This window comes from Typopeltis vanoorti, chromosome 22 (genome assembly GCF_054136105.1).
Source record: "Typopeltis vanoorti isolate ZY-2024b chromosome 22, IOZ_Tvanoo_1.0, whole genome shotgun sequence".
NCBI classification, from domain to species: domain Eukaryota; kingdom Metazoa; phylum Arthropoda; class Arachnida; order Uropygi; family Thelyphonidae; genus Typopeltis; species Typopeltis vanoorti.
The window spans coordinates 98,753,869-98,781,497 of record NC_143570.1 but is presented as its reverse complement, the minus strand read 5'-3'; the positions used below and the strand labels follow the sequence as shown (position 1 = coordinate 98,781,497).

The window sequence follows — 27,629 nt, the reverse complement described above, 5'->3', positions numbered from 1 at the left end:
TTTGAGTAGGGGAGTGAGAGGCAGTTTTTTTTTTTTTTTTTTTTGATTTTGATTGGAATGCCTTTGCCTGAGAGTGTGGTGTCTGCGGCAGTGGCGGCCCGTACATAAGCGCTACGACACTGCAGTAACCCCAAGGAAAAAATGAAAAATTTAAATTTTGTTTGTGTTTCTAAATAACAGTGCTTACAACATTATATAAATGAAATACAACATGTTAAAGGTTACAGCTTATGTTTTGACAGTGATTGAATAGTTAATAATTGCAATTGTTCAATTAACACTTTAGATTACGAAACAAATACATTGCGATCTAACGCATTGTTGGAATTATCATGTTCGACCAATCGCAGCCAGACTCGCCGATATTCGTTTGCGCTTGTGATTGCACATTACAAGTCATTCCGACACTTCTTGGTTGGGCAGTGTATCGTATACTTGCATGCATTATTTCTGTGAGATATGAAACTTTTATTATTAATGCATGTTCGGGGTGAGGGTGAACTATTTTTTGCAAATCTTGTTTTATTCTGTTAAAATAACATATAATTATTTATTTATTATAGATACAAGGCTGAATTATGATGAATGTCACTGTTGAAAATATGAAAAGAATTATATTTTTTCAATCATCGTTATACGAAAAAAATACACTGCGATCTAATGCAGTGTCAGAATTATCGCGTTTGGCCAAATGCAGATAATTGCGCTTGTGATTGCACGTTACAAGTCATTCCGACACTGCTCGGTTGGGCAGTGTATCGTTTGCTTACACGCATTATTTCTGTGAGATACGAAACTTTTATTATTGGTGTTTGTTCGTGGCGAGGGTGAAATATTTTTAATAAAGCAATTTTTTAATATGTAAATTTATTTATTAATAAATTGGTTACTGATTAGGAAAAAAATAATTATTTATTTTATTAAAAATTTTTAATTAAAAAATTTTGGAGTGGAAGGGGTGGTGAAGCGCAATACATAACCTCTCCCACTCAAATGTCAACTTCACCTTCCCGTGGTCCATCCTGTTCTAAAAGTACAAACGAGGCACTGGCGATGAGTATGGGCGGTATAACCTGAACACCCTAACAGAGTAAATGCTGTTAGATCTGCCTGTCCAGGAGCGTTAGGTAGCAGCCCTACCACTGGACTTACCAAGCGACTGGTTAGTAACCTGCCCTGGGGAAATTCAAAATACTTTCAAGTTTCATGCAAAGATAAGCCGGACGGACTGTCAGGGAAAAGACCACAACCCAGGAAATGGTAAACGAAATTGGAAAAAGGAACACATAATGAAGATTGCAACATGGAATGTGAGAAGCATTGCACGCAAAGAAGAAGAACTTGATAAACAACTAAACCAAGCTAACATAAAGATATGTATAGTAACAGAAACAAAGAAAAAAACAAAAAGGTACAAAAGAAACAACTATATACAAATCTACAGTAGGGTAAAAAAAGAAGAAAGAGCAAAAGCAGGTATAATGATTATGGTACATAAATCCCTAAAGAACAATATTGTATATTACAACTATTTGAATGAAAGACTAATAGAAATTAGACTCAAGACATTAAGAGGCCACATAACACCAGAAGAGGGAAAAGAAGAAGACAGTAATATATTTTATAAAGAATTACAGAATGCCATAGATAAAACAAACAAAACTGACTATTTTCTGCTAGCAGGAGACTTAAATGCCAGAATAGGAAACAAAAAATACAAAACAAACATAGGTAAATTTGGCGAAGATACATGTAATCAAAATGGTCGCAGATTGCGCGATTTTGTCATTTATAATAATATGAGAATAATGAATTCAATGTTTAAACACAAGGAAATACATAAATATACTTGGTCAGCCAGAGGATGCAAATCAGTAATTGACTACGTTATCACAAATTTTAAATTAGCGGAGTTAATTTTAGATGTAAGAGCATATCGAGGCTTTGAATTAAACTCTGATCATTATATGGTATCAGCAAAAATTCCTTTTAAACCAAAGTGGCTAAAAACACCTAGAATTGAAAATTCTTACCAGCCAAGCTACAAAATTTCTTCATTACAGGATCCTCAAGTTAGACTACAATATCAAAAATGCACAAACTTAAAAACAGAAACCACACATGAATCAAGTGACATAGAAGATGAATGGGAAAATTTGAAACAAATTCTCACAAAAGCAGCAACAGAAACCTTAGGAATAAAGCACAAATGGATTAGAAAAAGAGGACTACAAGACTGGAACAAAGAAATAGAAAATATAATAAAAACCAAAAAGGACAGTTACAAGAAATGGCTAAATTCCAAAACAATAGAAGCAGAAATAGAGTATAAAAGAAATAGTGCAATTGCAAAACGAGAAGTAAGGAAAAAACATAGAGAAAGATGGAACAATTTCGTAACAGAATTAGAAAAAGGATTTATTTAAGCCACAACCCAAAACCTATAAAGTAATAAAATACATGAATAAAGAAATAAAAGAAAACATAAAAATACAAACAATAAATTAGATTTAGAAAAATGGGTGACCTATTTCCAAAATCTCTGGGCAGATGAGAACAATGAATTAAAATTTTATAAGACAAAGAATGACCTAATAGAAAATATCACAATGTTAGAACTGAAAAATATAATAAAGAAGATGAAAAATAGGAAAACGCCAGGAGAAGACAATATAAATATAGAACTATACAAAAATGCAGGTGAAAAATTTAATGAAAGACTTATGAAATTTTTTAATATGGTTTGGATGTCTGGAAAAACCCCTAACTCTTGGAAAAAAGCACTGGTTATCCCAATCTATAAAAAAGGAAATAAAGACAATTGCAATAATTATAGGGGAATTAGCCTGCTGAATACAGGATATAAAATATATGTAGGAATATTAAAAGAGAAACTAAGCAGCATTGTAGAAAACAACTTACTAGAAGAACAAAATGGTTTCCGAAAAGGCCGATGCATAAATCCAATTTTTACTTTAAAATTACTAATAGAAAAGAGAAGAGAATTTCAAAAAGAAACACACGTGGCCTTTATTGATTATGAAAAAGCCTTTGACAAAATTAGTAGACAAAAATTGTTTAAAATATTAACCGATTTAAACATACCAAACCAACTTTTACAATCTATTCAAGAAATATATACAGGAAATAAAATAGCAGTTAAATTAGAATACACCTCAGAATGGAAAGATATATCAAGAGGAGTACGACAAGGATGTACCCTCTTACCTCTGCTTTTCAATATATATATAAATGAAATATTAACAATCTGGAAACAGCATAACCCATTTGGTATACAAATGACCCCACAAATGAAGATAGATACACTACTATTTGCAGATGATCACATAGTATTAGCTACATCAGAAGATGACTTACAAAGATCATTAAAATCATTAAATGATATCTCAAAGCAATATAATATGACAATATCCAAAGAAAAAACAAAAATAATGGCATTCAAAGGAGAAAATCCATTAAGAAGTAAAATAGTGATAGATAATAAAATACTAGAACAAGTAAACACTTTCAGATACTTGGGATGTGATCTATCATATGAAGAAGGAAAAGACATAGACACTAAAATATCAAACTTTGTCAAAGTAAATGGCATAATAAATAATATATTTAAGCCATTCCCGGTACAAAAACACACTACAATCAGACTATATAGTCTTGTCAAAACCAACTCTACGGAAGCGAAACATGGACCATGAAAAGGAAAGATGAAAAACGAATTCAAACAGCAGAAATGAAGTTCCTCAGAAAAACAGCTGGATATACCAAGTGGGACCACAAAACAAATGAAGAAATCTTACAATCCCTGAAAATAAAACCAATTAATTACTACATAAGACAGTATAAACAAAAATGGCTAGAACATTTAAATCGAATGGACAACAGCAGACTACCAAAAATATTATACAGATATAAAATAAGTGGAAAAAAAAGAATTGGAAGACCAAGAAAGAGATGACATGAGACCGGAACAGGCCACATGGCCTAAATTCCATGTTAGGAAGAAGAAGAAGATTAAAATTTTTTTTTATTTTTATTTTGTATATGCAGCACCGCCATTTAAAATTTTCACTGGCCGCCACTGGTCTTCAGAGAATTTGAGTGTGTTTAAAGCACGGTATAATGAGCTGTGTGTATGATAAAAGGACCTCCCAGATGAGTCTTTGACTCCATGGGGTTTTGGGTAATAATAATAATAATAATAAAATTAAAAGTTAGCAATGGGGGGGGGGTAATGGTTTTGCTGTTTTGAAAGAGGGTTGAATGCTGATGTCAGAGTTCCAAAGGAGGAATAAATGGGAAATGCCTGATGCTTGTGGACTTTGGTTCTTTTCTTTATTGTCAAGGGTTCCACTAGGAATTTAGGGTTAGGGTGTGTCCATAAGCCAGTTAACTGTTTCAGTTTTTGGTAGGTAACTGGTTTCATTTACTTGAGCTTGGTAGCTCTGTAGTGTATCTTGATTTAGGGGTAAGAATCTTTTTGCTTTCTGCATTTGTGATAGTCTGAGGATAATGCAGTTCACAGCTCGTGAAGTATTCTGTGCCTTATAAAAGAGGTATACCGTGAGTAGACATATCGATACAAAATTAATAACGGAAAAAACTCACGTACAAAGATTATTTAATAGTATAATTATATGAAAATTATAAAAGGAATGTATGTACTTTGAGTACATTCCTTTTATAAAGTCAATGCATATATCATCATTAGCTATGGCATCATAGTTAATAACCTTCTGGCAAGTTTTAGCTGCATTTCACAAAAATGCATATGTAGGCATTTTTGTGAAATGCAGATTCATTTTAACCTTCATCTGATTATATACAAATTATTTCTGAATTCTGGTTAGATGGATTTTATTTTGTTGAAATTTGATATTTGGAATCATCATAAAAATTTGTCTTACCATTTCAATTAAATCAATTTTATATTGATTTAGTTGTTCTACAATAATTCTGCTTTGTATGGATAGAATTTAATAATATTTGGGATTAGAATGTACATTAGAATATGTCCACATATTTTAGTTTTGGTTTCATTTGGATCATTTTATTTGCAAAATTTGGCAAAAGGAATTTTGAACTGATACTAGTAATTCTGCATGTGAAGTGATGATGCGGGATCACTATTAAAATTTCAATTTTAGTTTCATTTAATGGCAAATTAAGTTGAAACAAAATTATATACACCGTGGGTCAACATTCTAACGTGTTTATATCTCCATAGATTTTACATAATGAAAATTATCTACAGGTGATAATGAATTGTGTCCATATACAAGAATGCAGTTTCAAAAACACCATATTGTGGATCTCTAACCATTTCTTAAGTGATGTTGATGTTATAATAGGTGTGGTTTCCATCAAGATTAGTTGGGATCTACTTGTTATTAGGTATACCTTTCATATTTCTTGGCAAAAATGAATGGAGTATTCAGTATTATGGAAAGTATTGAGGATACTTCTTAACTGTTGTATGTAAAGAGAAAACTTTTGGATTTTTATTTATTTTTTATGTTGAGCCCATACACAAGAGGTTAGTTATTAACCTATAGTACATTAGTACCGTGTATGGGTAGTGGGTTGGGAAAGAAGAAACTTGTTTACATTTGATTTAAAAGCCTGTATATTGTATTCCTTGGGAAACACATCAAGGGGGATACTGTTCCACAATACAGCAGTAGCAGGGATGAAGGAGGAGGAAAAGAAACTTGTTCTGTGGGTTTCAAGGTGTACTGTGAAGGGATGTTGGGTGACAACTGCACGTGTTCCAATGGACTTAAGACTGAGTGTATGGGAAGACTGGGGGGTGGAAATTATTGATGTTATTTCAGTATATTAAGTGTATGATGATGTATAGTTTTGAGGGGTAACCTTTCCTTAGAAAATATTAAGTAGTGTTATTTTGTGGGAGGTCATATATGTGACTTGGTGTATTTGTAGGAATTTGAAACATTTATTATTATAATTATTTTATTTTTAAGCAGAGGGGATGGTATGAGTTGTAATGGAGGTGGCTGCCAATCTTGATTGGTTTGTGGCATATAGAAGCAGAGAATTCAGTTATGGTGAGATTGAGGGAGTCAAGTAAGCAGTTAAGTTTGTTTCGAGGTTTTCAGTTAACATATAAATCACCTGTTATCAATCCCTCCTTTTGTCACTCAGCATTGTGAACTACCCATTCTAAGATAAAACACCTCCTCTTCCTGTCTGCTTTAATTGTTTAATTTAGTTTAATTTTGGCTTTTCCACAATAGCAGCTACTGTTGTCTTTCATATATATGATTATTATATAGGCACCTCCATGGAGTCCGAGGACTCATCACGGGAGACCCAGTCTATCCACACAAGCTATCACACTTCTCTTTGAACCGATTAACAGACAAAGTACTCACAACTGACTCTGGCAACCCATTTCACTCATTCACCACTTTCCAAGCAAAAAATATCTAGTTCTCACACCCCTACTAACCATGCCTTTATTCATCTTCCAGGGATGACTCCTTGTTCTGGTCCCTCTGACTAAGTGCTGAAACATTTTCCCCTGCATTTTCCTATAAAACCCTTTAAGCAACTTACATGTTTCTATCATATCCCCTCTTTTTCTCCTATTAACCAACTTCTGCAATCCACACAACTTCAATATGTCCTCATAGGGAACATTCCACAGGCCACTCGCCTCTGAATCCCCTCCACTGCTTCCTCATCCCCAAGAAACCCAGGGAACCAGACTTGAGCACAACATTCCAGATGTGGGCATATCAAAGCCTTATAAAGAGGGATGACAACTTCCTTATCTCTACTTGTTAATGTGTTCTTCAATAGCCTTAGCAATATGTCCTCTAAACTTTAACTCTCTGTCTACCACCACTCCTAAATCTCTGTCATCTTTTTTCCTGGAGTGTATCACATTGATGGTAATGTACTCCAGGAAAAAAGATGACACATAAGCTATTTATCCCAAAATGCATAACTTTTACATTTCTTGACATTAAACTGACACCCATTAACTTTTGCCCATACTGACAGCCTATTTTAAATCATCTTTCAGGCTCTCCCCATCACCTTGATTAACTATTACTCTACTTAATTTCACATAATCAGCAAACAACTGAATATTTCCCTTCGGGTTGTTTCATATATCATTTATATACAAAGTAGACATCAGTGGTTCCAGCACAACCTTGTGGCACACCACTAGTCACCTGTTTTCGTCTCTGATATCTGTCCAGCAGCTGTCCTCTTATCCACTTAACCAGTGTCATATCTGTTCCCATTTGTTCTGATTTGTGTTACAGAGTTCCATGTGGTATTCTGTTAAATGCCTATGCAAAATCCAGGAAAATCATTATGTAGCCATTTCCTTTATCCAACTCAACTGTTACTGTATTATAAAAAAGTTAGTAAATTACTAAAGCATGAATGACCGTGCACAAAGCCATGTTGACCCTCATACAGTATCATATTTTTATGTACCCATTCTTGAATTCTCTTTTTTTTTTCTTTTTTTTGTAAATGTTTTCTATTTTTACCATCACACCTGAGATACTGATTGGTCTATAATTTGCTACTGTAGTCTTAGAACCTCCCTTATGCAAAGGAATTATTTTGCCGTCTTTCTACTCCCTTGGAACTCTACGAGAGCTGAGACTTAAATTAAATTATACTTAATGCCACAAGTGTTACCGATTCCTATCCTTTTACCACTGAAAATAAACAGTGAGTTTGAGAAATGAGATATGGTGGTGGGACACTTAAAGATGCATTGATAAATGGCAAATATCTATAGGTATTATTTCTGGGAAAATTCCCATGTTACTCCTCTAAGTAAACTATTATCTTTATGGCTATATAGCCTACTACTCCTCAAGACGAAGTGAGGCCAGACAGATAAATCTGTTTCACTTCATCTTGAGGAACATAGACATGCCATCTCCTACAGTAGAACACGAGCGAGCGCCCTTTCCAGTCATGTGCTCTTCTCCGCAAACTCTAACCTCGAAGAACGGCAACACCAAGTTGATTGGGACCACACAGCCAATTTATATATATGTAAGGATGAATTTGAAAGATGTATTATAGAATCAAAAGAAATAGTTCTGGACCCTTCACACTTGAACAACAATCTATGCTACAATTTGCCTGATTCACATAGCGCAGTAATCCAATACTGGCGCTCTAAAATTAGCTATCACCAGTGGCGCAACCAAGGAGGGGCCCAAGGGGCCCTGACCCGCCAAAAGAAAAAGGGGAAAAAAAATACTAGAAAATTTTCCAAAAATCTTTTGTTAATACATACACACACACATACATCTTCAAGGCCCACCTTTCCTAATTGGGTTGTGGGGGCAACAGCTGCAAGAGGAACTTCCAATGGTCACAATCCTCTGCCACCAAGCTCAGGTGTTCTGGTGGGATTCCCAAACGTGTCCACTCAAGGTTTTGGATATAATCTATCCAGTGAGTCCTTGGCCTTCCCCGTGGCCTCCCACCCTCTGGTTTGGCAAAGAGGGCCTGCCGAGGGAGCCTCTCTTGTGGCATTCTGACCAGGTGCCCGTACCAACGTAACTGTGATCTCTCAACATGGAGAAGCAGCGGTTGAGTATTGAGGGTTTCCTGAATTGCAGAGCCCCAAAAGAAAAAGGGAAAAAAAAATACTAGAAAATTTTCCAAAAATCTTTTGTTAATACATACACACATACATACATCTTCAAGGCCCACCTTTCCTAATTGGGTTGTGGGGGCAACAGCTGCAAGAGGAACTTCCAATGGTCACAATCCTCTGCCACCAAGCTCAGGTGTTCTGGTGGGATTCCCAAACGTGTCCACTCAAGGTTTTGGATATAATCTATCCAGTGAGTCCTTGGCCTTCCCCGTGGCCTCCCACCCTCTGGCTTGGCAAAGAGGGCCTGCCGAGGGAGCCTCTCTTGTGGCATTCTGACCAGGTTCCCGTACCAACATAACTGTGATCTCTCAACATGGAGAAGCAGCGGTTGAGTATTGAGGGTTTCCTGAATTGCAGAGCTTCCGACTCTGTCGAGTCTTGTCAGCTCCACAACCCCTCAAAGGAACCTCATTTCAGCTGCTTGGATTCGTGTCCGCATTCTTTTGGTCATTACCCAACTCTCATGACCATAGGTGAGGATGGGGACAAAGACTGTATCGAAGACAGTCAGCTTTGCCTTCTGGCTTAACTCCTGCTTCAATACTAATGAACTTGAGCTTGCTGAGCCAATTCAAGTATCTAGCTCTACGTCCTATTTTCCATTACTCGTGAATATGGACCCAAGGTATTTAAACTTCTCCACCTGCCTCAGTGGGACTCCACTCACATGTCGAGTGCACTGGGATGGTTGTCTTGAGACCACAAATGTTTCAGTTTTGGCCACACTGATTTTCATTCCGGCATCTGCACAAACAGCTACAAACTTATCATCTGCAAAAAGCAGACGTCCAATGCTACATCTTCCAATTCTGACACACTCACTGCCTTGGCTGTGCCTATCAATCCAGTCCATAAATATTATGAAAAGGAGAGGTGACAGAACACATGGTGCAGCACATGTGCATGGTGCACACCCTTGGCGGAGGTCAACGGAGACTGTGAAAGGTTCAGACTTTGTGCTGTTTACCCTGACACAAAACTCTGGGCATTCATACAGGGACTTGATGGCAGCTAATAGTTGGCCATCCACTCCATACTACTTGCCAAAGCTTATCCTGAGGAACCCGGTCATATGCCTTCTCCAAGTACACAAAACATGTGTAGACATTCTTGGCATATTCCCAAGATTTCTCGAAGACTTGCCTTAAAGTGAAGATTTGGTCAGTTGTGCTTCTACCAGGACGAAAGCCACATTGTTCTTCCTGGAACTTTGACTCAACTATGCTCCTGCACCATGTTTTTAAGCACCTAGCATACACTTTCCCAGGCAGGCTGAGCAGAGAGATGCCACGATAGTTACTGCAATCCTTCTGGTCTCCCTTCTTGAAGATTGGTATTATTATGCTTGTCTGCCATTACTTTGGTGCTCGCCCAGATATCCAAGTAGCCTGACACACTCAAGTCAGCCAGAGAACACCGTCTCGATTTAAGGCTTTTAGCATTTTGGGCCGAATTTCATCATCACCAATTTTAGTGATTTTATTGCTAAATGGACCTCTTCTGCTGTGAGACTAGTCATTGCCCCGATCTGCACCTCTTGGATGTCCACAACTGCTGGGCTACCCGGGTTAAGAAGGCTCCCAAAGTATTCCCTCTATCTGTGGAGGATATCCTTCTCAGTTAAAAGTGCACTATCAGAGGCCTTAATTGCCCTTGCTGTGCATGATTTCCTCCCTCGAAGGCGGCGGGTAGTCTGCCAGAATACTTTGTTCACATTTGCTATATTTCTATACTACTTAGGAATTAGCGGTCACATAAAGTGGGAATACCCTATAGCTCATGGGAATCCCAGCCGCTGTGAAATCTTCTTTTTTGAAAACATCTTGTTCTTTAAAATATCGAGAACCTCTTGAATTGGTACGTTTGTAAAGAGAGCCACCACGTCAAAGCTCACCATGATATCTGAAGGCTGGAGTTTGAAATTTTTGATTTTCGAGACGAAATCTGTTGAGTTTTTTATATATGAAGAAGAATTTCCTGTAAAACCTTTTAAAGATGAAGATGTTTTCCATGCTATCACATTGCGTTCACTCCGGCTACTTTCAATATGAGAAGAAAATCTACAAACAAAATAAAGGATTGGCAATGGGAAGCCCCCTGTCTCTCCTATATTAGCTAACATCTTTTTTGAAGATTTCGAACAAAAGGCAATCTCCTCAGCTTCTCTTAAACCAAAAATTTGGCTAAGATTTGTAGATGACATATTTCTTATCTGGGACCATGGCACGATAACCTTCAGTCTTTTTTAAATCATTTAAACAACTTCCACCAAGATATCAAATTAACAATGGAGGTTGAAGAAAATGGATCTCTTCCCTTTCTGGATGTAAGACTTACTAAGTCATCTGATTCTATTAAAATATCAATCTTTAGAAAATCTACACACACAGATAGATACCTGCATGTCTCCTCACATCACTATCCTGCACAGAAAGTGGGTATCATCTCCACCCTAGCACATCGTGCTAGATCTATACTGTCATATAATGAAGATCTAAAAAATGAACTACAACATCTACAAAGAACCTTCACAAGTAATAGCTACTCGTCGAAAACTGTTAATAAGCATCTATACCACTGCCATCAAAACAACTCAGAAACACAAGACAATCCAAAAGGTTATATCTCCTTACCATATATCAGCTTGCTCTCCACGAAACTAAGAAGAATTTTAAGAAAGTTCAACATAAAAACCTGTTTCTCTACTCTTCCTAAACTAAGATCGAATTTAAGCAAATACAAACAAGCTCACAACCATCTACAGTTCCCAGGAGTGTACAAAATCACGTATTGCGGGAAGCAATACTATAGCCAAACTGAAAAATCCATCCTCTTACGTCTAGAAGAACACCAGAGAGACATTGCCTACAAAAGAACTAGAGCAAGTGCCCTGTCAAGCCATGTACTGTTTTCAGTAAACAGAAATGATGAAGGCCGTCAACATGAGATAAACTGGACAACAACCTCAAACCTTCATATATGTCGTGACGAGGTGGAGCGACGCATAGTCGAGTCTAAGGAAATTGTTATGGACCCTCATCACATAAATAATAACCTTAGCTATAATCTACCAGACTCTTTCAGCTCTGCTTTACGATATTGGCACACGCGTGAAATCAGACGCACGCAGCTACTTAACAATAGAACTTCAACACAGACTGTAGCTACAGTTCAAAGCTAACTGATTTTATAATAGTCGTTTTATAGTGATATGATGTTTCTTATAGTGTTTACTTGCTTTCTATGTTCCCATGCCTGAAGAAGTCGGACAATCCGATGAAACATGTTGCATTTTAAATAAATTTAATTGTTATTCTAGTCTCGGTTATAGTCAGTATATATAAATATGAATATATATATATATATATATATATATATAATGTAAATACCACCCACAAAGGGCTGCAAACTTTTTAAAAAACTTTTTGGGTGATATATAGTAAACTTTTTTTTTTATAATTTATTTACTTACTGTTGGTGAACTGAGGATTAACTAATCCAGCAGTTCTCTTACTCTAGAGATCAAACATGGAAATATTTTAAGCTCTTTCAGTCCTCCACTAACCAGGATAGTGATCTCTCTCTCTCACACTGGATAACAGATTTTTCCACCACCTTAGCATTAAATGGTATACCTTTCTCTCTCTCTCTCTCTCTCTCTCTCTCTCTCTATATATATATATATATATATATATACAGTCACACCCCGACTCACGCTACCCCGACTTACACGAATCGGGAGTTACGCAGTTTCATATATGTACATATTCCCATCCTGCTTCACACCTCACCACTAGTCGTATCTTTCCAGTGCCGGCTGCATTCGCCAGTGTCGCACATGCTGTGAACAAGCACTGATGTATTTCGTGCGGTCTCCATTCGTACACGATTTTTATAGTCTACAAACCTTGTGATTGTTTAATGTTATGTTCTTGATAAAAATTTTATCACATAAAAAATAATAATGTCATCCAAAGGAAGCAAGTCCGATTCTTCTACAACTAGCAAGTAAAGAAAAACATTGACTTTGGAAACAAAACTCAACATTATTAAGGATTTTGAAGGCAGAATGAAAATTTGTGAGCTAGCAAAGAAGTTTGATCTACAGGAATCCACAGTAAGAACAATCATAAAAGAAAGGTTTACAGATTTTGGAGGACATAGATTCTAACAAGGAATGAATTGTAGCCACAAGGCAAGGAATAAAAAAATTATTAGCTTGCTATGAAGAAATTTTGCGTGACAAGAAAAAGACATTATGCCATCAGACAAAAATCTATTACATTTTATGAAACCATTGACATCGAAATAACTTTCTTTTTTTTAAGTACAAAAAACTACAATTACGATTATATTTCTTAAAAAATATAATCATAATTGGTCCCAGTTGTCTAATATTTTGTATGTTTGTATGCAAAATTATACTTGAGTTATGCGAATTCGACTTACACGCTTTTTGTTGGGCTCACCTACCGCGTGACTTCAGGGTATGACTGTATATTGTGTGTGTGAACCTTACCAGTATATCTTTAAATAAAATAACAAATAACAGTTTGTAAGCCAGTAAACCAGTATAAGATCTAATCATTACTTTAATTAAAAAATGCAGTGTTTTGTCTTACTTACATAAGATTTCTTCAGGTGTACAAAAGAAAAACTAAGAGAGAGAGAGAAACAGCCAAAAGATTAACAGTCATATTCATGCAGAATGGGGTCCCTCCACACATCAATCAATCCTACAGGAGGTTCGTTGAGAACATTTCAGGGAAGCCAGAGTGATCAGCCGTGTGTTCCCCACAGCATGGCCCTGTTCACCTGATCTGACCCTTGTAACTCCTGGTTCTAGGGATATCCTCAAAGACAGGGTTTATTGGGATTATCCTAATGACTTTCCAGTGTTGAAAGACAGCATAACACAGCATGTGCACAACATCAGTCCCAACCAGCTGCATTCTGTCTTTGAACACACTGCAAAGAATGCAGTTTGTGGCATACTGGGAAGGGCAGCATATTGAACAGTACAGCTTGTGAATGCATAATGGAAGTGAATAAAAGTGTGTTATTTATGCTTGTGTCACTTTTCTTCTTACATGTAAAAATTACTACATCTACATTTGGTACATCATACCGCACCCTCAAGTGGTGAATTTTGGAAATACCCTTTTTTTCTCATATATCACTTCTGCATGACACACAATGTATTCCTGTGAAGTTTCACAGCATTTGAATCATTGGTTGTGCTGTTCCACAAGGTCTTAAACAGGGATACTTTAATTTTGATTACTCTGTGTGTGTGTGTGTGTGTGTGTGTGTGTGTGTGTGTGATCCATTTTGAAAATATGGTTAAAATTCTAGAGCAGAAAAAAAAAATTACTTTGTTATATATCATTTTAAAAACATATTGAGAACTTAAACATGTTAAAAACATGTTTTAAGAACTAGAAAAATACATCAGTCCTATTTTTAAAAGAAATAGTACTTATTTGCTAGGAATATTTTTTCAGTATTATTCCACAAAGAAAGAATCACATAGAATAAGTAACTATTTTTTTATTGATTTCTCAACTAGTTTCATGAAAATCTTTTGTTTCACATCAGGATAATTATGTGAATAAACTAGAAAACAGGTAATAAAAGTTAACATATATAATGAAAATATTTGAAAATGAATAACACTGGAAAGTGTGCATTTGCTATGATGGTTACTGGACTGCTGTATAGGTAACTACATTCATGTCATGAATGTAGTGAAGACCAAACCTGATGTAAAATCATCCATGTTTTTTGTTGCACTATAAGAGGATGTTTCATCATTTCAACTGATTCTTTGAATTCTCTTGAGAAAAATTTGTAATATATTATTATTATCATGAGAGGAGTTGGACTCATTGAGGGAGGTCACATACTTACATGCACCAGTCATACCTGTTCTTGAATTCATTCACAATGCTTGCACACAACATCCAATGGCAATCCATTCCAATCATGCACTACTCTATGAAAGAAAAAATCTAGATCTCACCCCTTTCTTAATGATATTCATTCTCGGTTTCCAAGGATGCCCTTTCATCCTTTTACCACCCTTCATAAAATGAAAAATTTCATCAACTGAAATCCTGTATGATCCTTTCAGATGTTTGTAAGTCTCATTAATATCACCCCTCTTTCTCCTGTTTGCTAGTGTCTGCAGTCTACAAATTCTCAGTCTGTATTCATAATTAGTATTTGACAATCATAATGTTATTTTCAACACATTCCTTTGCACACTCCACTGTATCAGAATCACCATGAAAACCAGATCTATGCACAATCCAAGTGAGGTCTTAAGTCCAAGTGAGGTCTTATCAAGGCCTTGTAAAGTGGCAAAATGACTTCTTTATCTTATAAGTTGTTTCAGCATTGCAATTATTCTCTGAATCTTTGCTATTTGGCCCTTGAACTTCAACTTCCTGTCTACTAACACTCCAAGATCCCTAGCCTGATCAGTTATGTCTTGCATAATCCCATCGATATAATATGACATTGGATATCTAATCACACCACAGTGCACAACTTTACATTTGCTGACATTGAACTCGCATCCATTTTTCCATTCCCACAATTCCAGCCTATTCAAATCATTCTACAAGTACTGCATATCAGACACAGTCCTGATTACCTATCTTTGCATCATCAGCAAATAGCTGTATGGTGCATGTCAAATCCTTCCCCATGACATTAATGTACAGATAACAGTGAACCAAGGACAGATCCTTGTGGTACACCACTGATTACTTTAAATTTTTTGCTTACATCCCCCATATACCACTCTTTGATATCCATGCTAACATTTTATAATCCAGTCCCATATTCCTGAATTTATGCAACAGTCTCCCATGCTGTATTCTGTGAAAAGCCTTAGCAAAATCCAAAAGTGTCATGGTGTATCTACTCACCTTGTGTAACTCGGTGGTAACATTATAATAGAATGAGCAAGTTGATAAAACATTACCTTCTCTTTGTAAACCCATACTCTTCATTGCAAAGTAGATTCCCATTTCTGAATGCAAACCATAATGAACTTTCCCAAAATCATTACTACCATTCCTGAGATACTTATTGGTTGATAGTTGAATACATCAGCCTTTTCACTACTCTTGTGCAATCAGATTATCATGCATTCTTTCTTTCTCTCTTGTATAATTATGTATGTGAATGTTTATAACAAAGTCAATAGAATAAATGTTTAATTTTTGTTGTTTTGAGAGTGCATTTATTAATTGTGACTACTTACTTAAAATACAGTATTATACCTATCTGAGTATTCAAAAAAGAAAAAAAAGAAAACATGATGTTCATATTAGAAAATGTGTTTTATTTAATATTTTTAGGAAACTGGACATTTGAGTTATCAATGTCCAAAAAATACATTAGGGGATAGAGACCCACCTAAAAAGAAGGAAAAGAAAAAGAAAAAATTCCAAAAACAAGATGCAGAAGGCAAAGAGGAAGAAAGTGAAGAGGAGTAAGTAATATATTATTTTTTTTTGTTATTTTATTCTTATTTTAATATGGGGAAATAGAATGGTAATGTTACTAAAATGAAATGAATATGTAGATTGCAAGTTAGTTCACATACATGCATATTATAACATTTGGGTAGAGTTATATAAGTACCGGACAAAAAAAAGGAAATCATGGATAAAATGTAATATAGTATGTGTATGGCCCCTAGAATTTAATCATTACTCATGTATTTGATGATGGAAAGCTTTTTGTATTAGATACCTCTAGATGTTATTCTACAGTGTTTCTCATACTGAAAACAGTGTTTCTCAAAAGTTATTCCATGGATTCAGTTTGTCAACTCAACCCATGGAATAGATCTTAACATTTGAGGAACAACATTTGAGTTGTTTTTCAAAAGTTGCAATATTCACCAATTTTTGGTGAATATCACTACCAAAGTTTGTCAAGCTGATTTTCTCAGCTGCAGAGTCCTTTTCTCAATCTTCTCTACAATACTTTCCGGCTTCCATTAGAAATACAAACACCATTATAATGTAAATAAAATGAAGTGAGAATGCAGATTACAGGTTAGTCTCCGTATGCATATTATGATATTTGGATAGATTATATGTACAAGTGTTCCCTACAAGACTAACTAAACAACACTTTTTCCAAACATCTAACTCCAAAACCATTTAAATGCAGTCCATCAGGCATATACAAGTCCTTTCATCCATCAAACTCATTCCATACGTCAATAAACTGCAAAACTGCACACCATTCCTCCTACACAATCTTCTCATTGACTTGTTGGCAATCATGGCCCTCTTTTTAGTAATATCCTATCATACCGAGGCAGCAGACTCACAATCTTTACTCTCATGCTCTTCATTTTCACTTCCACTAAACTCTTTCATATCTTCTCTCATTGCAAGCATCTGGAAATCACGGGAATCTGTAACATAAACTGTTCAAAAAGATGTAAAATTATTTCCTTGTAAAGTTAAATTTAGCAAATTCCTTGTGTTATTTGAAACTTTTGGAGGAAACTCCTGTAGCACTGTAAAGCATATATTTTACTGCTCATTTTCTGTTGAATGATGGCATAAATAATTTTGTGCTTGTGTGCATGTCTGACAAGCTGTGAGTCTGATTGCTGGTACTGTGCATCAGCAATCAGGCTGCCAGATTTTGATAGTGACTATGGTAGATAGACACGTCTATTCTTATTGTCATATTCTAATTCCTAATATGTACCCTCAGGAGATGTACAGTATACTATGATAATACTGCATGATTAAGGTTATGCAATTATTAGCTTCCTATCATCAGGTTTTCTCTAAATTAACCTGCTAGTTAACTTAGAGAAATATTGGACAATATTGGAGTCAGTCAGTACTCCAATATTGTCAGATCTTATATTATGGTCTTCTAAGCTACTTCTAACATTAATCCATGTATATCTTTCTTGTAGATAAACTTATACGTTGGTAATACATAACTGTCAGATTTTAGGGAAAGACAACGTGTACTAAAATATTAATTAAACAACTTTAATTAATACTTCCTATATTTTGATAATGTTTCATTACCATCTTCAGGGAACATAAAAATAATGATATGTGCACGCATGCACTAACACTAGACAAATATGGCTGAAGAAAACAACCGAAGTCGGTCATAGAGTCCTAAAGGTGCCCCCCCCCCCCCCCCAGTGGGCTAAATTGGTTTGTTTTGGCTGTAGGACTGATGTTCTTAGGATGCAAACTTCCCATATTTGGGGCAGTCTCATGCATCCAAATTTGTTGAGGTTTGGGGAGTTTTTTAGAGCTGAGGCTGATTTCAGGAATAATCTCTCACATTTATACTTGCTACTGTGTAGTAAAGTAGCTTTCTTCTAGCGTATTTTGTGCCGTATGATCAGCAAGTCCTGAGTGGCTGTATTGGTGGAACCAGATATAGTTCTTGTGTTCAGATATCCTGATATTAGCTGTCCTGCCTGTTTGGCCGTAGTAGGACAGTTTGCAACTAAAAAGGGACCTGTGTACTCCAGGTAGGTGTAGGGGAAGTGGCCGGTCTTTGGCGGAGTGGATAAGAGATGCCAATTTTTTATATTGTTTATAACAAGTTGTCAGGTCATATTTTTTTTTAGGATTTTTGTAAGCTTTTGAGAAGTATCCCAGATATAAGGAATGGTGATAGATTTAGAGTAATCTCTGTTATGGAGGTGGGTTGAGGTTAATTGGTTTTAATATTTTTTGGGGATTGTAGCCATTGGCTACGAAGGTGTTAAGAATATGGTTAAGTTCAGTAGTTAGGACATTGTTATCTGAACTGATTAATTTTTCCCTGTTATATAGGGTTTTTATAATCCCATATTGTTGGGTGTGGGGTGATTGCTGGCGAATGTATCTACCTGTATGTGTTGGTTTTCTGTAAACAGAGAAAGCCAGGGTTCCATCAGGCTGGTGTGTAATCAGAGTGTCTAAGAAAGGAAGATTGTTATTGTTTTCCTTTTCCAAGGTAAACTGGATCCTGGGGTGTGATTGTTTAAGTGTGATAAGAAGTTGTGGAGTGTGTCCAAGCCATGAAGCCAAATAGCGAACACATCATCTGCATAGCCTAGCCAAACAGTAGGTTTAAGTGGAGCCGAGTTTAAGGCTTTTTCTTCAAAGGTCTTTATAAAGAAGCTAAACAGGGGTGGAGATAGTGGACAACCCATGGCTGTCCCCTCCATCTGTTTGTAGAATTTTCCTTGCGAAACGAAATAGCCCTAGTTCATGGTGAACTGAAATAAGGCTGAGATATCGGGAGGAAATTTGGTTTAGATGAGATGCAAGGTATCTTTGAGTGGGACATTTGTGAATAAAGAGAAGACATCAAAACTGACCATTATGTCAGTGTGTTGGAATGAGAGATTTTCTATACTGGCTTTAAAGTGGGCTGAATTTTTTGTGTGTGAAGGTGTGTTGTCAGTATATTGTGTGAGCACTTTGGCTAAATGTTTGGCTAATTTGTATGTGAGGGAATCATTGCCATCCACAATGGGACATAATGCCACATTCTGTTTATGGATTTTTGGTAGTCCATATATTCGGAGGGGGGGGGGGCTAGAGTTAAAAGGTTTTAGTTTGTTAGTCACTTCCACAGGCCAAGAAATGACCTTGTTAAGAAACCTATGGGATCATATTGTATAGGAAGGTAAGTAGACTGATCTAATAGGAAAGAGGTATGCTTACCTGTGTAGTCAGTTTTGTTTAGAACCCCAGTGGCATTTCACTTATCTGCTTTAGTAATTATTATTTTCCTCATTTTGTGTTTGAAATATTCTTTATCCATAAGGTAAAAAATTCTAAATTTCTGATTTAGAATTTAAGTTATTGACCTAAATTTTCTTCATGCAGGGCTGTGTTTTGTGTATGTTATGTTTCAGATGGGAATTTGCTTGACACGATGCATTGCTTCTGCACCATTTAAGTGCATTTTTACAAAGTTTTCAATATGTATTACTATTATGTATGGGAACGCTGTTGTCCATAGACTCACTATGGGAAATCCATTACATGAATGTTGAAAGTTTTTTCACTTGGTTATACTATAAATTAAAGATGCCAAGAAATTATATTCTTGGTTTCATCTTTTGAATAAAGGATGAAACCAAGAATATAATTTCTTGGCAGTGTAACAAACAAAGTTTGTGCATGAAGTCACTTCACAACTAGGCTACTTATATATAGATGCTAATGACTCCACAGCAATGGCCTTAGTATTTCATCATGCAAAGCACTATCTTCCTGTAATGTATAACATCATACCTATCCTTATGAATATGTATGATGCTGTGCATGATTGGGAAGAGCCACTGCCCAAGCAGTTTCAACATTCATTGAGGTCTCATCAGTGGGAGCCAGAAAAAGAAGTGATAACAAGGTTGAAGTAATGCAGAAGTCATATTTCCATGTATAAGTAACCAAAAGGTGTCAAACCTTATTACTAAAATACTCTGGATTAGAGATAGATGTTGAAAGTTTTTCTACTTGGTTATACTATAAATTGAAGATGCCAAGAAATTATATTCTGGGTTTCGTCCTTTATCCAGGGGTAAGCAAACAAAGTTTATGCACAAAGTCACTTCACGACTGGGCTACTAGTAATAGAAGGTAATGACTCCACAGTTTGTGCACAAAGTCACTTCACGACTAGGCTGCTTGCATATAGAGGCTAATGACTTCACACCAGTCACATACAAACTTTGTTTCCTTACATTTGGATAAAAGATGAAATGAATAATATAATTTTTTTAACATCTTTAACTTATAGCATAACCAAGTGAAAAAACTTTTAACATCTATCTCTAATCCATCATATTTTAATAATAATGTGCGACACCTTTTGGTTATTGTATATGGAAATATGGCTTCTGCATTACTTTAACCATATTATCACTTCTGGGTCTGGCTCAAACTAATGACATTGATTAATGCTTTTCATTAGTGGATTTGCTTACTTCCCATGGAATAGAGAGGTTCCACTCAGGTTTTTTCCTGTCACTGTGTGGAATCACCATAGGGCATCCTGTCCTGCATTGATTCAGGTCAGGAGCAATGAGTTTAGTAGTGATCCTTTAGGGTCAGTCAGATTTTCACTTTACAACAAATAGTTGGGCAATCATAGGAATATAACATAGATCCGTATTGAAGTTTTATAGATCTGAAAATGGTATATGACAAGGTGCCAAGAGAGAAGCTATTCAAAATGCTACAGTTGTATGGTGTCAGTGGGGCATTATATCGAGCAATACTTAGTCTTTATTTGAGTTGTAAGTCAGCAGTTAGGATTGAAGGAAGTACAGGAAGATGGTTTAATGTTAATTCTGGTGTCTGACAAGAATGTACATTATCCTATCTGTTATTCATTAACTATATGGATCACATTATGAAGGAAAGTGATATTAAACCTGATATCAAGGTTGGAGATTTTAATCTCAGTTGTTTACTTTATACGAATGATGTTATACTTCTAAACAAATGCAGTACAAGTCTGCAAGATTCCCTGACTAAATTGAATAACGGTTGTAATAGATTTAGTATGAAGGTCAGCAACAACAAGACAAAACGAAAATAGGCAGAAGCATTGAAAATATCAACTGCATTGTGAATGGAGAATCTATAGAACAAGTTAAACATTTCAGCTACTTAGGCACAATTTTTAATGAAGATGGTAAATTAAATATGAAAATAGACAACTGAATCAACAAAGCTGGTATGGTAGGAAGTCAAATAAATAAATTTATATGGAATAAGAGAGAAATTAGTCAAAACACTAAATTACTGTATACAAGACAGTGTTCAAACCAATTTTAACTTATAGATCTGAGAGCTGGGTTAGAAATAAAACATTTGACCAATGACTAGAATCCTGAGAAAAATTAGAGGCATGAACAGATGGCATCAATGGCAATATCATATTAAAAATGAGGTGTTAGGAAAGAACTTTATTACTATTATTACGGGCGACTCCAGGGAGTCCTTAGACTCATCTAGGGAGGCCCTAAACATCATGTCCACACAACTATTCGAAATTCTCACAGTATCTATCATACCTTGCCTTGAACTCATTCACTGTCATAGCACCCACAACAGACTCTGGCAGCTTATTCCACTCATTTACCACTCTAAAAGTAAAGAACCCAGCTTTAACACCCTTGCTAACCACACTCTTGCCCAGTTTCCATAGATGTCCCCTAGTTCTCCCACCACCAGTCCTAATCTCAAAAATATCCTCTGAATTAATCCTATAGAAACCCTTCAGCAATTTGAATGTCTCAATCATATCTCCCCTTTTCTGCCTATCACCCAATTTCTGCAACCCACAAATCTTCAACCTGCTCTCATAAGGTTCATTCCATAGACCTGCTATCATCTTGGTCACTCGCCTCTGGATTCTCTCCTCCCCATCAAGAAGAAACCTAGATGACCAAATCTGGGCACAGTAGTCGAGATGAGGTCTTATCAAGGCTCGGTACAGAGGAACAATAACTTGCTTGTCTCTGCTCGTCAAAGTATTTTTCAGCAACCAACTGATTTGATGAGCTGATTTAGCCACTTTTGCAATGTGATCCCTTAACTTCATCTCCCTATCGACCAGCACTCCCAAGTCCCTGACCTCATCAATTTCCTGGAGTACAGTTCCACCAATGTGGTATACTTCTGCTAATCTTTTCACCCCAAAATGCATAACCTTACATTTTGTCACATTAAATTGACATCCATTCTCCTTATCCCAGAACTCCAATCTATCCAAATCATCCTGCAAGATTTTGACATCTTCTGCATTCACTATTGCCCTACCCAACTTTGCATCATCAGCGAACAAATGAATCATTTCTCTTAGATCCTTCCCTTTATCGTTAATGAACAAATTAAACAGCAGTGGTCCAAGAACAGAACCCTGCAGCACACCACTAGTCACAGACCGTCTTTTGGATTCTACTCCTGAATAAACTACTCTCTGATATCTCTCCATTAACCACCCACCTATCCATCTCACCAACCCTATATCCATTCCCATATGTTGCAGTTTACGGATTAGAATTCCATGTAGTATCCAGTCAAAGGCCTTAGCTAGGTCCATCAGTATCACAGTAAACCCATTACCCTTATCCAGTTCAGCCGTCACTGTGTTATAAAACTTGAGCAAGTTACTGAGGCACGATCTACCCTTCACAAAGCCATGCTGTCCCCCCCATACAGTGTCTCATTTTCATCAATCCATTCCTGTATTTTTCTCTTGACTACTTTCTCCAAGACCTTGACAATGACTCCTGATATGCTGATCAGTCGGTAATTTGCAACAGTAGTCTTCGATCCTCCTTTATGCAGTGAAACTATTTTCCCCTTTTTCCACGCCTTCGGGACTAAACCAGACCCGAGACTCAGATTAAACAACATGGTCAAGGGCACTGATAATTCTTTAGCCGCTTCACGTAAGACCCATTCTGGTATACCATCCAATCCCACAGATGTATTCACATTAAGGTTCTGTAATAGACTATTCAGCTCCACTTCATTCATCACAATTCCCATATAAACTAATGGTTCCTTCATTCTTTCAGTGTCACCACCTGGATGATATACTCCTGCAAAGTGCTCACTCAGTAATTCCACTATATCGACTGATTCAGTGATCTCCTTTCCATCAGCATTCCTTAAAATCATTCTGCCGTGTACAGTTTTTTTTTTTTGCTTTCAGCATATTTAAAGAACTGTTTGGGATTCTCTTTAGCTTGCATAGCTAATTTCCTTTCATAATCCGCTTTTGCTTTTCTTACCACACTCGTTACCCTTCTGGTGTGCGCTTTATACCATTCGTGTGCCTTCAGGTCGCCTTTCTCTTTAAATTCCCTCCACAGTTGTTTCTTTTTTTGCAGCCCAAGCTTAATAGTGTTATTCATCCATTTAACCCCTTGTCGTGTTTTTCTATTTTCATGTTGTGTTCGAATCCACCATCTTGTTACAAGTCACTTTCACCTAAATAAACACAACTAATTGTAAATTGATCACTAATCCAAGGGTAGAGAAATTTCTATTATACTGTGCCACTCTATCCTTAGATAAGTCTATATGAAATAGTACGATCAATTCAAAGTTAGTTAGCAGTCTTTCATTCACTCAGGCCGAAGTATATATTCTCTTTCTGGGATTCCCGCTAGATTCGAATTTTTGTGAACGGTGCAGTAAAAAGAAATTCAGACAAATACAATAGTTAGATTAATTAATGAAACATTTAATATAGGTCATATAACACATAAAATACTTCTAATTTCTATATACTAGAAACAAGTCAAACATTAAGTTTAGATAATCTCAATAGCACAATCTTCCAAGTCTTCACATGTACTTTCTCAGCTTCTGGGTTACAAAGTTTCTACACTTAAATTAATATAATGGAACATCCAATCTAGTCAGTTTTCATACAATTCTCAGTCATGCTATATATTACAAGCACTAATAGCTGAAAATATCTTTCAAACAATTCTTATCTCCAACTCTCATTCACCAAGAGTTTCCACAGTTAAAGTAGCGTTAAGCATAGCGTAATTAACACACAATTCTTCAAGCATAGAAATAATACACTATGATAGACCTTACCGGAAATAGTTCCTAGTACATCAATTATGTTGTGAGCAAACCCTTGGAACTTATTTATCTTACCTAATAAAAACACATCTACAAGACTTATCCACGGTTATACTTAAAGCACTATCAAACGCACTTCAGAATTCTAGACTTCAATTACAGGGTACTTCAACTATCGTCGTTACCACTCATAAACTAATTAAACACCGTGAGGTTCTTTTTAGGGCAAATCGGAAATAAGCCACAATTCTAGAATAGCCAGGTTCATTCAGAATTCTTCCTTAAACATCCAGCTTTTTATTTTATCCGATTGTAGTATTAATTTCCTTTTCATTATTACTGCTGATTATACTTTCAGCTAACTATAAAGCTCGTTTCGTCCTTGCTCACTTATAAAAAAATATCCACTCAACTCCTACCCTTAAGAACCTTTTATTTACTTCTACTTCTCTAGTTTATCTCCTTGCTACTTTTTACTTCCCAAAATTCCGTTCCGACTCTCCTACTACGTATACATTTTCTCCTCTTTATTTAGTCCACGCTCCCTTCCACTCGCGCTCGTTTATTTCACGCGTCTCTATGACAACCGATAAACGTAAACATTCTCGCGAATGTTACATTAGGCTATACAACTACATTGAGTTATTACCTAACATTAAGCTTTCACAAAACAGGAATAATTAGAATATTTGCTTTTCAATAAATGCGTAGTTAAATTACAAATATAAGTTCTTACAATATTGACATAACAATAAATAAAATAGCTTAATAATATTTAATACAGAATCTTATTATCATTAACACATTCCTTTGATTAAACAATTAAATATTTGACAAAATTAAGGTAGTTATATGAATATTAAGTTTTAAAATAAGTTATATACATTAAATAATATTTACAAGTCTAGCCTTTGTGATGGAAGATCATGTTGGATTCTGAAGCAAATAATAATTACTCTAATCTCTACATAATCAGAATCCAACACTCTACTTGTTTTACTATTCGGACCCTAGGTATACAATCAGCCATAACCTCCTGTAAATGCTCCTTGATCACTTCCCATGCTCTATCGACATCCAGCCCTTGCAGTTTTACATGCCATGGCACTGAACCAAGCAATCTCCTAAGCTTGTCATACTTGCCAGCACGGTAATTCCACATATACCCTGTCTTAATCGAAAATTCCACACCAACTTGACATTGTTAGTATCCAGGAATGTGCTAGCAGAGCTAATCTCAGGTAGTATGGTCACTTAAACAGAATGAGAGAGGAAAGATTTAGCAAAACAAGTGTTCTTTGTCAGGAAAGAGACCCAGAGAATGACCAAGATATAGGTGGATCGATACGGTAAAAAATGCCTTAGAAGAAAGATATATAAGATCTGATCATGTTGGATTCTTGACAGGTAACAGATTGATTTGGAGTAAAATGGTAGCTAGGAATTTAGTAATGATGTTAAGTTTTTCATGTAGTACTATCATTTCCTATATACCCCTTGATGTATATGTCAGGAATTTGATGATGATAATAAAGGTCAAAACCAGCCTGGGTAATGGCCCTTTCCATAATGCATAGCATCATACACATCCATAAGGATATGTCCTTTGCATTATAGGATACTGAGGCAATTGATGTATAGTAGCTTGATGTGCAGACTTTGTTTGCTTAAACTTGAATAAAGGATGAAACCAAGAATATAATTTCTTGGCATCTTTAATTTACATTACATGAGTATTAAGCATCAATAACAGTGCAATACTTGTCATATTTTGCCTTGAAATCATTCCCCAACAAAGCATACACACACAACTGACTCTTATAATCCATTCCACTCATTCATTGCTTTTCAAGCAAAAAATATAGTTCTCATGCCTTGCTAACCACACTCTTACTCAATTTCCATGGATGTCTCCTAGTTTATCTCACATTATTCATGTATGGATCTTCAAATGTCAATAGGTCCAATCCAAACCAGAAAAATATCCCCAGACCCTCATACTACTGCTGCCACATTTCACAGTCAATACAAGACATTCCAGGCAGATGCCTGGATCATTCACCAGGCATCCTCCAGGTCCAGACACATCCATCAAATTGCTAGATCATGTACCATGATTCACTGCTCCACAGTCCAATGATGATGATGTTTGCACTGTTTCCAGATGATGTCAGGCATTGGCAGGTGTAATCAAGGCCTTGTGAGCCACAGGACAACCATGAAACCCAAGGGCCAACACCTCCCAGTGAATAGTTCTGTTGCTGTCATTCATTCCAGAGCTCATGCAGAAGTCGTTTGCAATGCTTACTAAGGCTGATTGACAATTTACTGTGATAACATGCTTAAGAGTTCACCGATCTTGATTTGTCAGTTTCTTGGGCATAACAGTTTGTGCGGGGGGGGGGGGGAGGTTTGGTGGTTCCATCACATTTCCACTTCATGATGATCTCACTGACAGACCAGAAATCTCTCTGACTGAATGATTGAACTTGTGGGCTCCGACTATCATACCACTTTTGAATGGCCTCAGCTCTTTTCGATGGGTAATGTTTCAACAATTTAAGATAGGATTGCGAGATGAATTGAGAGACATAATATTCGAGAAGGAGGCTGATGATCTTGATGGGTGTCTTGTTCTAGCCCTGGAGAAGGAGAGAATGTTGAAGGAATTGAACAGTTCCTCCCTTTATACAGCTGAATTGGCAAGAGAATTAGAGTTAATGAACTCCTTTCCTGTAACTCTCAAGCAGCCCAGTGACCCTAGCAAGAACATGTCCCACTTACCTGGTCTAAGAGGGTATAGAATGCAAACTGTTTCTGTGGCAGAGGTCAGAGGGAGGCTACCTTTATCCTTAGTAGAGGGCTATGTACAAGGGATCCCATGTAGGTTTCTCCTGGACACAGGAGCCCATGTATCGGTGATTCCTTTGCAATTGGTCAAGGCCTTCCGAACCTCCACTCCGGATATCTTCACAAAATTATGTGACCCTATAAAGATCATGTGGATAGCACGGATCGAGCTCTCTTCTGTTATGAGGGCCAAAGTAGCAATCCGTATACCCTGTTTCCTGTTCCCACGCATGACATGTTTGTCCTTCCCGAATTGGTGGACACTGGTGATCAAGTCATACTGGGTCTTGATTTCTTAGAGAAAAACAAGTTCGCATGTGACTTTGGAGCCATGTCTCTGTCCTTGTGTGGGAAGGAACACAGACTCGACCGTGAGATAGGGTGCCAGCAAATTGAATGAGGCTATGGGCGTGGAATTAAGTGTGTGTGAAGGAAATGCGAACCTGTGGAGAGAGAAACTGATCCAGGAT

The 27,629-nt window shown here is 36.5% G+C and overlaps 1 protein-coding gene across 1 annotated transcript in view; it reads left to right on the top strand.

Moving 5' to 3' along the window:
- The window catches only part of LOC150094585 (zinc finger CCHC-type and RNA-binding motif-containing protein 1-like), a 167,520-nt gene that overhangs the window by 47,950 nt on the left and 91,941 nt on the right, over positions 1-27,629 (top strand). The window contains exon 3 of the mRNA XM_090412108.1: positions 16,054-16,187. Within this exon, the coding sequence (XP_090268234.1) occupies positions 16,054-16,187 (134 nt within the window). The remainder of the gene's footprint in view (positions 1-16,053; positions 16,188-27,629) is intronic.